The sequence below is a fragment of the Dipodomys ordii genome, unplaced genomic scaffold (genome assembly GCF_000151885.1).
Source record: "Dipodomys ordii isolate 6190 unplaced genomic scaffold, Dord_2.0 Scaffold8, whole genome shotgun sequence".
Lineage (NCBI taxonomy): Eukaryota > Metazoa > Chordata > Mammalia > Rodentia > Heteromyidae > Dipodomys > Dipodomys ordii.
Window position 1 is genome coordinate 27,088,952 of NW_012267224.1, and position 12,789 is coordinate 27,101,740.

Sequence of the window (12,789 nt, forward strand, 5' to 3'; positions counted from 1 at the left end):
AATCTGAAAAGTATTCAGAATCATAGCTACAGTAGTTGCATTGTTTCCCTCTAATACTGGTAGAGAAGCAACCAGAAATACACACAGGGACTCACCTCCTGGCTTTGTGCAGGCACCTAGAAGGTTGACCACATTGAGATGATGGCCAATATGAATGAGGATCTTGAGTTCAGACATGAGGGCTCGGTGTTCGCTGTGTGTTGCTCCTTCTACAGATCCAAAATAAAAAGGGAAATCATAAATGTGGGCCTCAACCTACAAAGATTGCTTCCCCTCCCACCACTGCATGCAACTGTGTACCTTATCTTCCCAGGGTAACACAGCTGTAACCTAGTAACCTAGCTGTAACCTATAGAATGGGTGCATTTTCTTTTAATAACTTTTTTTATTGTGAAAATACCATACAAAGGGGTTACGATTACATGAGCAAGGTAATAAGTACATTTCTTATCAAGCATTGTTGCTTCCTCCTTTGTTTTTTCCACTGCCATCCCTGCCCTCCCCTCTCCATGACCACACTCCCCATCCCCAAAGTTGTAAGGTTCCTTTTTCAACATAGCATTTTGTACATCTCATGGTTGTAATGAGTCCACCTGTATCCCTATTTAAACAATTTGCTTTTTTCCCCTCCTCTCCCCAAATTATACCAACATCAAATACAGTGAAAGCAGGGGTTATACCATGCGGGAGGGACATATGAAGCAACAAAATAATCACCTTATAAATATGTTAGAAACAATAGCAAGAAAGAAAAAACCACTTGTGTCCTTATCTTGGGGATCATTCTCTGAAGAACTAAATACAAAACCTGTTTTTGAAATTCAAAATTAAATTCTTACTTTAATGGACCCCCAAATATTTGATATTTAAAGAACTCTATTCTAAATTCTTCTTTTCTTTTCCCCTTTGATGTCCTTTTTCCATATCCCCAGGACTACCAAGTTCAATTGTGTGAGCAAGCTGAGAAGTGCAGAAAGACAGCCAAGACTCCTAGTTAGGAGTGACATCTGCTCCTAACTAGGCTTGCCACACCATGAACATGGACATAAAATGACAAAGCAGGAATCTGCTTCTAGTTTTCACAAAGGAATTATATCTCCAGGCTTGATTGGTTGTCCAATGTAAGATCAGAGCCACTAATAGAAGCTTGATATCATGTCTAATAACTGGATGAAACACAGGGAGAGAGACACTTCCATAGAATTTTGCTTTTACCTTTCAACATCTTGACAGCCACTGTCTTACAAGTTGCTACCTTGTCAATTCCAAAGGCATCTGCCTCTATCACTTGACCAAAAGCACCACGGCCAAGAGGTTTACCTGGAATCAATGGTCAGAAAATGAACTTGGGTTATCACATCGCCAAAGTGATACACAAACAGTCCAACTGGGCATGGTGGTTGTATTCCCCTATTTAACATGGCAACCCAGGTTATTCCCTTGACTGGGTTTAATTATGTACTCTCCATGTGTTTTCCAAATGCCCTGCTTTGGGCAGCTAATCAAGGACCCTACCCCTAAGAGATTAAATGAGAAATTACCCAAATTCAAGAAATGAAATTATTATTTAAGAACCACAATGCTTAAAAATCCAAATAAACTAGATTTATTATTGTTATCCTGAAAGAGGAGGAGTTGGCCTGGTCAACCCAAAACCAAATTAATATTAATTGAAAATGCACCTAGTTTCAGCCGGTCTCTGGGAAATTCCCATTTGCTGGTATCATAAGGCAGGCGTTCACAATGTTCATCCAAGGGCAGTTCATCTGGATCCATGACAATAGACAAGTAGCCTGTCTTCAGTTCCCCTCCATTGGCCTGGAAAGCATCAACCCTTCCAGTCACATACACCCTGTTGTTTAGTAGTCGTTTTGTGTACTTATTGCTGTTGTTTAATAAGAGCTTCATTTGTGACATCTCATTTTCTAATAAAGCTCATGGAACTTGAGAGTAGTCCTATTAAACCCCTGCTTCCAGTGTACCCTTAAGCCCCAAATGAGTTCAGCTTTTTTTTTTTTTAAATCTTAATTACACAAGACAGTCCAACCCCTTTTCCCCTCTAGTGGCTCCTATCAATTAATGCCCCATGATCCAGCCAAAGAAAATGGGCAAGAATGTTATTGTATTCAAGTAAAAATGTGCCCATTGAGCCAATAACAATGGGAAGAAACATCTCAAAGAACCCCAGTCCCCTTTCATTAATCATGAAAACCAACATGTGAGGGACAGAAAGGACATTATTTCGTTACCCGCTTAATGGTCCGCAGAACAATGACAAGTAGTAGCCAGAAGAACATGGCAATCACTGCAGTGCCTACGAGAATAATGACTTCCAAGTTGGTCTTTTCCTGGGCACCTGGAAAAGGTGAGTTGAATGCATCACATCACAATTGAATGAGTGTCAGCATTTGGAAACACATAGCTTTCAGGATCAGATGACCTCAAACTTACCTACTTCAGATGGAGTCCCAAGCATTCTTAATGGAAAATTTAAGGCTTACAAAACACTCATTCTGAGACTCTCCAGCAGTACACTCACTATAAGAACCTCCAGCAGTAAAATTCTAAAGTAATTCAGGATAGACATACAAATGTCTATCCTTCAAATGTGTTGAGAAAGAGCATTCTTCAATGGAAAGAAAACAGATGATGGTCTACAGAGAAGAAAAGGAAGTCTGTTTGGGGAAAATAAAGTCTAATTTTACCTATCCTGATACTCAATGTCATGACGTGAGTAGAATTTGAAAAAGGACTGTTTAAGAAACCACACAAGGAAGTAAATGTAGTAGCCCTTTGACCAGAGATCTACTCACAATCACACACCTACTATACACTCATTACTTTAAAAATAGCACCTCATTTAATTCAGATAACGAAACAGAAGATCAGAGAAGTTAAGCTACTCAATTGAGGACCCTCACCCTAGTCCCTGGGTCAATCAAGAGGTGACCATGCCCTTGCTCTTGTGAGACGAAGCAAGCCTGTGTTAGAAAAAGAGGCATGGCCCAGTAATGAAAGTTTAAAGGCAGGTGTGGAAGAGAAAAGAAAACACTTGGTCAGGGAAAGCTACAGGACAGCTCCAAGTGGGGAAATTAAATGCAGAAGGAGGCTTTCAACCCAGAGTGATTAGCACAGAGATGATAAGGAAGCAATTATCACTGGGGATCTCCCTCTGTCTATTCACACTGTGCAGTATGAATTGACCGCTGCCCAAGCTGTGAGAATGGCCCACAGCCGTCTCAAGTCCTCAAGAAGGCAATCAATTAATTAGCTGGAAAAATAAGTTAGCAGTTGCAAGGCAAGCTCTGAGGATGTCTAGAAATAGATTGTTTCATTGGTGATCCTAGGGAAGTAATTCTTTATCTATATGTATAGATTTAAATGTCCATATACAAGAGAGTAGGAAGGTCCAAGATCCAACTGGCTAAGCAAGTTCATGTAATAATATGCCCATAAGAATCCTTGGGAGCCTAGAAAGCTTATTAAGAATCCCTGTCCCCTTGTCAGGCGCTGGTGGCTCACGCCTAGCTACTCAGGAGGCTGACATCTGAGGATCACAGTTCAAAGCCAGCCCAGGCAGAAAAGTCCATGAGACTCTTATCTCCAAACCGGAAGTGGAGCTATGGCTCAAGCAGTAGAGCGCTTGCCTTGAGCTAAAGAGCGCAGGGACAGCACCCAAGCCCAGAGTTCAAGCCCCATGACCAACAACAACAAAAAAAGAATCCCTATCCCTTTTCTTACTATTCTCTATCATCTCTGTGCCAATGTGCTCAATTAGGCATTTGTAACCAGTTGCAGACAGCTGACAGAGGGAGGCAGGGCACCAGAGACTCGTCTTAAGACATCAATCCCTTCAGAAATGACAAAACCACTGCATCCTTTGAAGTCTGCATTTCCAACAGCAGTTCATGAAATAGTAATAAGCCTATGAGTTGTAAACATGTCAATCTGTCTAGATGCAATACTCCACAAATAGGTGTGACTTATTACAGAGAGCAACAGCTAGAGTTTGAGAGACAAGTTAGGATGAGTTCATAGAAATTCGTCAGCCCCTTCTATCACCTGCCTGACTTTCTTCCCCTTGCATACCATCCCATCGTCCACACACTCGTTTCCCTGTTTCCCTGGTGAGTTACAAAAGAAAAAAGACAGAAATATATTTCTTCTTAAGGGAAAATAGTCTGCCACAAATTACTGTTCCACAGGGAGAAAATGCTAGATTTTGTATCTCTCTTACACACACACACACACACACACACACACACACACACACACACACACACATACTTTCTTCCAAATCTAGATAGGAATACACATTTTCCCATTTTAGAAAGGCCATGACTTATTGTTTACAAGGGAATCTTAACTGCCTCTCATCCAATGAAAATTCTGAAACCTTGTGACTGATTGAATAGCACTGACTTTTGTGATTAAACTGAAATTCTGAGTAAATACAGAAGCACCTTTTCTATAGCTTAATCTAGCCATCCAAAGAATCAAGGATGGGAGAATATCTGTCTTACCTGGTTAAGAATTTTCCCCACATTGAAAACTGCACAGACAGGAATTGTGTTGCCAACAGAAGTAAAATAACATTCATTGTGTCTTCTAGTTAGAAGATTATATTCTTATTGAAGAAGGTGTACAAAATACTCCTTGTGCATCCCAGTCCAAAAATCCAAAACCCAAATGTTCAAAATCAGGAATTTGTTGAGCACTGATGTGAAGCCCCATGTGCAAAGTTCCACAGGGGACTTCATGTGATGATTGGTGTAAGATCAAAATGCAGGCATCCTAACAATAGTGTATAAAAGTGCCTTCAGGCTGTATAAATGAGGTTTACATGAAACAAATGAATTTTTGTGTTTACACCTACTCTCCTGTCTGATACCCAAAAATGTCTACAATGTATATGCAAATATTCCAAAATCTGAAAAAAAATAATTCCAAGTACTTTGGTTAAGAGATACTTAGCCTGTGCAAAGAATATTAACAAAAATCACCCCCATGTTCTGTGGGTGGGAGGGAGACCATGAAATGGGAAGCACACAAACGGAGCAAAGACAGTCTTTTTATTCAATGTACATTACATACAAACTGAACTACCTAACTTGAGGGCAGGGATGGATAGGGAAAGATGAGAGAGAGCAATGGAAGGGGTGAACATTGATCAAGATGCAATGTACTCATCACTGAGTTCTGAAACGGAAGCCCCTTTGTACAACTACTTAATAAAACATACATTTTATTCTGCCACTTCATTTATTATTTTTCTTTATAGGAGGAGTTGAAACAAATCTTAAAGGTGTTTTCCTTTTTCCCTTAAATATGAATCATACAAGTAAAACCCACTTAACTATAAACATGTAGCAAAGTAAGGGGAAAGTAGCACAACCCAAGAACAAAGGCTGGGGGGGAGTAGGAGGGTGCAGTCCATATATGACAAATGCCATGATTCACCTGCCCAGGTGAATATATATATGTAATGTATACATATATATGTAATGTATACATATATATGTAATGTATACATATATATGTAATGTATACATATATATGTAATGTATATACATATATATATATTATCATCCACTATATCTAACCCAAGTATGTGAGTACATGAAAGATCCAAACTCAAAGTCATCTGATGTGCTTATGCCATCACACTGACCTTGTATGATGAAAAACGTTTCCACTCTGGCACACCCCAGCACATTACAGGCCTGGCAGGTGTAGAGGCCTCCATCCTCCTTCCTCACTCGGCGGATAGTCAGGTTACGGTTCCCGTCTTTTAATATTATACCTAAGAGAGGAAAGGCAGTGATGGTGCTTTTTGTTCTAATGATGCAATTTGTGGAGATTTTCAGGAATACTTTGTTGTTGGTGGTGGTGGTTGGTCATGGAGCTTGAATTCTGGGTCTAGGCACTGTCCCTGAGCTCTTCAGCTCAAAGCAAGTGCTCTACCACTTGAGCCACAGCACCACTTCTGGTTTCTGGTGGTTAATTGGAGGTAAGAGTCTCACAAACTTTCCTGCCCAGGCTGGCTTTGAACCACAATCCTCAGATCTCAGCCTCCTGAGTAGCTAGGATTACAGGCGTGAGCCACAGGTGCTTTTTGTTTTTAACACAACAGCTGCCCTTCATTTTGTGCTGTTATCTAACTCCAAAGTGGCATGACACATAGCCTTGACTATTGACTGGTCTCCCATGAAGCTTCTATGAAAACTCAAGAAGACTCCAAATACTCTGCTTCCAAGTCTAGGAAATGAGTCAGACATTTCACATGAATACTGCTTTGTGTCTACTTTTTAAACCAATCAAGAAATAAAATAAATGTTTATATCACACATTCCCTAGGAAAACTCTACATCCAAAGAGATGGACAGGTTCTATTCACCTGAATCTTCTACTAGTGTGTCATTATCTTTAAACCAGGTGATCTGTGGAGGGGGGTTCCCAGATGCTGTACAGGCAACTTCGATGGTCTCGCCAATAGTCGTTGTCTGATTCTCTAGGTTTCCTGTGATCATGGGAGCCATGCGCTCTGCAGATAAAAAAAGAAAGCACTGAAGCTGTAGCTATAACTAGTGGAATGGTTTTCATATCTGTAAATAGCTGGAAAGTGTAAATTTCAACCTATCAGTTTACTAGGCTGACCTTAATGTTGTTGGTCACTAAGTCAAATAAAATGAGTAAGAACAGTTCTGACACATTATTGGATGTCTTAATGTATTAACATTAGTGATCCTGCTGAAAAGACATGAAATAAAGGCTCAGGGTCACCCTTATAGATCTTATTCTGGGGGAAAATTGTCCTCTCATAAAAGTTCAAGCCAGGGCTGGGAAGGTGGCTCAGTGGTAGAGCGCTTGCCTTGCATGCACGAGGCCCTGGGTTCAATTCCTCAGCATCACATAAGCAAGAAAAAAAAGGCCGGAAGTGGTGCTGTGGCTCAAGTGGTAGAGCACTCACCTTGAGCTGAAGAGCTAAGGGACAGTGCCCAGCCCCCCCACAAAAAAAAGTCCAAGCCAACAGGTCTTCCTGCTAAGTTTGCCAGACTTTAATGAAAGAATGCCCTGTATTTATTTGATAACTTTCACAAAACTCACATATACTCGTTTTGTTATTCACTCAGTTGTATGTAATGAATAGCCAGGCTATATTAGCCTTATTTTTATATAAAATAACTTACAGTTCAGGGGACCAAACAGCTTTTCAGATTGCTTATAACTTAGTAAATAGATGAAATAATAATGGAATCTGATGAGTCTAAAACTGTAGTCTAATTTCCACCAAAACACAAGCAAGACAGATTTCAGGAAAACCAGAGATAGAGAAATACACTTGGACACTTTTACTTCTATCACCTGAGTCTTTAAAGAATCAAGTCTTATGTTGGCGTCTGCAGATACTTCCTAAAATATGCCAAAGCCCTGAGCAAGGCACTGCTCATACAATCTGAGTGTAAATGCACTGAATCTTAGGACACTCTTCATAAAAAATAGAAAAACATAGCTACTTAGGACCATGTGGGATGCACTCAGAGGCATGGAGAGTGGGTACAACACCCCTTATGGGTCCTTCTAGGTCCTAAACCCATCCCTCCATCATTCTGCCCATACAGCAGGCATCTCACTGAGCACCTCTGAATGCTGGTATGTTCTATAATCAGAGCCTACAGCATGAAGCAAAACAGAAACCAATCCCAGTCCACATGGACATAGAGACCTCATAGTACCCAATGCTTGCCTGTGTTCTCATCCCATCCATCACTGCGAACTTCTGGCACCGTCTTCTCTCCCAGTAGGTATCCCACAATGGGTAGACTTACATCAATCAATGTCCAAGAACAAAGCAGAAAACTAACCCCTTCTTGCAAATACTAGTGAGTGAGCTCATCATAGAGGTTTAGCAGAATCATGCTATTTGCTTTTTTAACATACCAATTCACCACCAATGTTAGCTTCCTTCTTCTTCCAGAGCATTCCCTGCATGAATGTGTACCAGCTTACTGCATAAGCTCCCAGGTAGTACAACTTTTCACAGAGCACCTTATTTACACGATCTATTTACAGCATGCCAATTGCCTGATCCAGAGTAGCCTCCCTTACCTAAGATGATGAGCTGCCTGACCACGCAATGTCTCTTCTTGGTCTTCCGGTCTTGAGCAGAACAGACATAGTCTCCTTGGTCCTGCAAGGTTGCATTCTGGAACTCCATAACCAAATTATCACTTGTGTTGTTAGAGAACATGGTGGCATTCAGTCTCCAAAGAGCATCCAAGTTCTTGCAAATAGGTGTGAGCAGCTCTCCTGTGTGGGTCGGTAGAACCTGAGGGCCTAGCTTGTACCATGTGAGGTTCTCAAACATAGTCCTGTCTGCAGTACACCACAGAGACACACGCTCCTGCTCGGTGGGCTGGGTAGCAGGTTGTAAAGTAATTTCAGGTCCCTCTGAAATGTAAAGCCCAGTGTTAGAGGGTGATTTTACCTCAGATGGTACACTATCATCTTCTTGTTGCCTTCAGGCTGCTACATAATACAAACAAGCAGAGTTCTAATAGTATTATCATTTACTATAAGAAGACAGCGAACTGGATGGTTGAGATTCCAGAATGTCTTGCAGCTTAAACATGCATGAAACCATTCTCTCTCTAGTGAAGGTTTATGAACTGATTTTATATAAGCCCAAGAGGTATCTGAGCAATTTTCATTTATGCACAAAATCATCACCATTAATAAACCAACTTCTTCCACTGGACCATGCCACTCATATCAATGGCAAGGACACAAGAGCATTTCAGAGCTCAGACATACTTTGTGAAGGACCCATTCCATCCTCCAGAGAAGAGTACTCACTGGTCACGTGGAAAGAGATCACCCTCTCTCCTTTCCCAGCTCTGTTGATGGCTTCACATTTGTACAAAGCTGAAACATTTGCAGCTTGGATGACAAGAGTACTCACAGTCTGGGGGGAAAAAACTTAGGTTATTAAAAAACCTAGTTTGTATTCTTGTATATTCATTCAGACTAAAACTGAGCAGTCCCCACAATTTCTGTGACCTCTATTCCACTTCAGTCACATTCCCACACTGACCACCCTCAAATTCACAATTCTAATCAGTTTGGTATGTAGCTCACACAATATCCAAGAAGTGTTTTGAGAAATCATCAGATTAATACTGTGATTTAATACAATAACATGATGCACATTTTTCTGATGTTTATAGAATCAGAATTAACTTACAGTGGATGTAGACATAAAATGCATCCATGTGTTATTCTCTCTGAGAAACTCTTAGTGATCTGAGAGTCAATGGTGCTTTCAAACTGACTTACAGTGCTAGTATTCTATTATCCAATCTATTTGATTATTAATCTCCAATATGCCTCATATACTAATAGACCATACTTCCACAAAGAGAGGGAAATAGAGATAAATTTTCCAAATGAAAGAACTTGACACTCACTTTGTTTTTTCCTTCAATTAGGGCATATTGATTTTTCTTGACTTCAATTTTATTTCCTCCCTGGAAATCTTCCACATTTCTCCATTCATTACAAGTATACGAGTTTGTCATTAAAAGAGCTTGGCTACAAGAGAGGGATGCAACATCAGGTTATGACTTAGCTTGTCTTTAATTCAAATTGGGTTCCATGGGTCAGGCTTTGTTTATTATGTTCTTAGAAATAATTTTCAGGATAGCCTACCACTTAACAAGACTTGGCGCCAATTAAAAATAGGCCTCAATAAGGAGGGAAAAAGTCCTAGGTAGATTTCATTCAGGATGCAGGAGGGAAGCAGCTATTTTAGGAACAAACTTCCATTCATAAATTGGATCGACAAGACAATTCAAGTTTATTTAGTTCAAAGGAAAGTAAGGAAACTTAGAAGCCACTAGGCTTCTGAAAGTCATTTCTCTGGACCCATGGCCTTTGTGTAGGAAATAGTCAGAAACTAGTAGTGGTCATTTCAAAAACAACAACAGGAAGTGGACTTCTTGGGGGTGGTGAGGGTGGTTGTTGTTTTCCCTAAGGATGTCTGGACTTGTGTTAGAACTTGATAAGCCTAGCCTGAGACTCTGAGGGCTGGGCTAGGTTATCACTGCCTCCCATCCATCAGCACTTCCTCTAAGAGATGGGCCTTCTCACAGATAAGAAAGATCAGTGTGCTAGTTTCCAGCTGATTTGTAGAAGAAGAAAAACCCACAGGCTGACAATTAGTAAATTAATGAATAACCTGTTTGGAAGAAGTATATGCCAAGGAGCCACCTAAGAAGAAAGAGCTTGCCAGTGACACAATGGGATACCCCAACTAAAGATGTGTGCTACAACCTAGATACAAAGCCAAGCACCACTTAGTATCCACTTTTAGGCAGGGCCTTCTTGGCTTAGAATGGAGTTGCGATATGGCATGACTATAAGAATGCAGAAATGTCAAGAGCAGCAGACTTCATGATCCTCCTCACCTGGACTTGTAGGAGCACTCTTTCTCCAACTGCCAGTACCAGTAGATACGATGTGGGGGAGGGTTGGCATAGACTGTGCACGTCAGTGTTTGCGTGGTGCCATATTGGTAGGAATCCATGGGAGAGATCAGAGCTTTCTCACCAATCTGGGGTGGGACTGGAGACAGGAAAGACAAGTTCTAAATTGCCAATCGGCTTTGAGGAATGAACGGAGAGGCTTTCAGCAACCAAAGCTGACATTTTAAAGCTCCTTGTTTTCACACCCACTTTCTTTCACTAAAAAAATCTGCACATGGGCTGGGAAGGTGGCTCAGTGGTAGAGTGCTTGCCTCACATGCATGAGGCCCTGGGTTTGATTCCTCAGCACCACGTAAGCAGAAAAATCCAGAAGTGGCGCTGTGGCTCAAGTGCTAGAACACTAGCCTTGAGCCTTGAGCTGAGGGACGGTGCCCAGGCCAACAGACCAAAAAATAAAATAAAATAAAATATCTGGACTTGTAAATAAGAGATGTCAGAACCAATAATAATAACAAGCTGATAATAATAAAAACAAATAAGCTGAGTGACGTTATGCAAGCCTCACATCTCATGCCTCCACATAGAGGTCATTCTTTCTCTCCTCCAATCTCCCTCGTGTTGGAATGAAGACATTACAATTATGCACCAAACACTGTTTTAGATATTATCGTGATTCATGCATTTCATCTTCACAACCACATTTATTATGCCCACTTAGCATATGAAAAGAATGAAACAGAAAACTTAAGGAGCCAATCCAAGGTCACTCACTTAGTATGTGGCTTGACCCCAGACAAACCCACACACTGACTTCTGAATGCAAACACTACTCAATCACTACATACAAAGGAAGGCACCTCTTCACTCCCCCTCTGCCTTTCCTTCCCTTTTCCTCTTTCCTTTCCTTCCTCCCTTCCTTCTTTCCCTCTTTCCTCCTCCTCTTCTTTTAGTTCAAAAGTCCCTACACAAAACTATTATTTTACTGCTGTCAACGTCAAGCTTCTCTCAGACAGAGAGAGAGAGCGAGCATGTCAAGGCTAATGGCCACAGGAATGTGTTCTATACAGATTTACACCTTCCTTTGTACATTCAGAACCTGACTTCACTTTTGTATTTACCTCATGCAATAGAGTAAATGTGGTGAATTAGATGCTTGTTGGCTTCATGAAGTGCTAAAAAGGGAGTTATTCAATGTCTATTTTGCTGTTCTCATGGCTTGATCCTTTCCTTCTCTCATCCTACTTACTAACTTTCCAGTCTCTCCCCTCTCCCACATACCTTGGACACTCATCCTTCTAAGCAACCTCTTCAGAGCCTGTTATCTTTAAAATACTCTCTGAAGAAAGAAATGAAGCCAGGTCCAGCAGACACACAGAGGAGTATCAGGACATATAGGGAGTGGCTTAATGTCTTGAGAGACTATCTTGAAGTTTTAATGTGCCGTGCCAGTAGGGAACACAACAAAGGAGTATTTCTCAAACTGCAGCAAGATATTAATGGATTTACTCAAGGGAAAAAGTTCTCCCATCAGATAAGTTTGTCAAATCTTGAATATTCTGTCTCTCTCCCTGGAAACTGGCAATAGTCATTAGCATATTAAAGATTTCCAGAAGCCCTGCAATGAAGACATGTTTTATATCACTTTTTCCTCTCCCACATTCCCTTGACCCATGGCACTCTTCTTCCCCCACCTCAAATACTTATTTAGGTCTTTCACTTTGAAAAAAAATAGTTCATCCTTAAATCAAAAGCTTCTTCTCTTTCCTTCACAGGCTCAGAGGCAGATCTTGTACTCTAAGCACGCCAACCGTGTCCATATGCAAAGGCCTTCTGAGACAGGATCTGCCTGTGTGTCTCTAGTTGTAGTTGACACACTAACTACAGCATCAAACTAACACTTCTCACAAAATGCAAAGTGAAGAGTCTGAAACATCTGCATACCAGGTGTTCAATCCCATGCCACAAGAACAAAGAGAGAGCAATCTAGGCTTGACAGCTGACTCTGTAGACAATCAATGCCCAGCATTTGGTTATTGGTACCTTCTACTTTCATTTGGCATCTGACTGCCACACTGCCTATTTCTATGGTGTTTTAAGGAAACATGGCCAGGGTACCCCATTCAATTTCTCGTTTCTACTCTTGTCTCTTAGATCATTTTTTCCCCATTTTTATGCATTTATCCAGCCATGACGTGGGTAAGGAAGCCAGCGGGAGGCAAATGAATGCGAGGTTGGTAGCTTAGAAGGACTTAATCATACTAACCCTAATAAAAAGCTTGAGAGGAAAGAGATTGAATGGACTCAC

General features: G+C 40.9%; 1 protein-coding gene across 1 annotated transcript in view; it reads right to left on the reverse strand.

The window, feature by feature from the left end:
- Window positions 1-12,789, reverse strand: part of Kdr (kinase insert domain receptor) — a 44,881-nt gene that overhangs the window by 18,882 nt on the left and 13,210 nt on the right. Inside the window, exons 10-19 of the mRNA XM_013009115.1 lie at window positions 10,467-10,623; window positions 9,468-9,591; window positions 8,857-8,965; window positions 8,110-8,451; window positions 6,398-6,544; window positions 5,672-5,803; window positions 2,250-2,356; window positions 1,683-1,818; window positions 1,216-1,320; window positions 96-209 (exon numbers count right to left, since the gene is read on the reverse strand). Coding sequence (XP_012864569.1) covers window positions 96-209; window positions 1,216-1,320; window positions 1,683-1,818; window positions 2,250-2,356; window positions 5,672-5,803; window positions 6,398-6,544; window positions 8,110-8,451; window positions 8,857-8,965; window positions 9,468-9,591; window positions 10,467-10,623 — 1,473 coding nt within the window. The remainder of the gene's footprint in view (window positions 1-95; window positions 210-1,215; window positions 1,321-1,682; window positions 1,819-2,249; window positions 2,357-5,671; window positions 5,804-6,397; window positions 6,545-8,109; window positions 8,452-8,856; window positions 8,966-9,467; window positions 9,592-10,466; window positions 10,624-12,789) is intronic.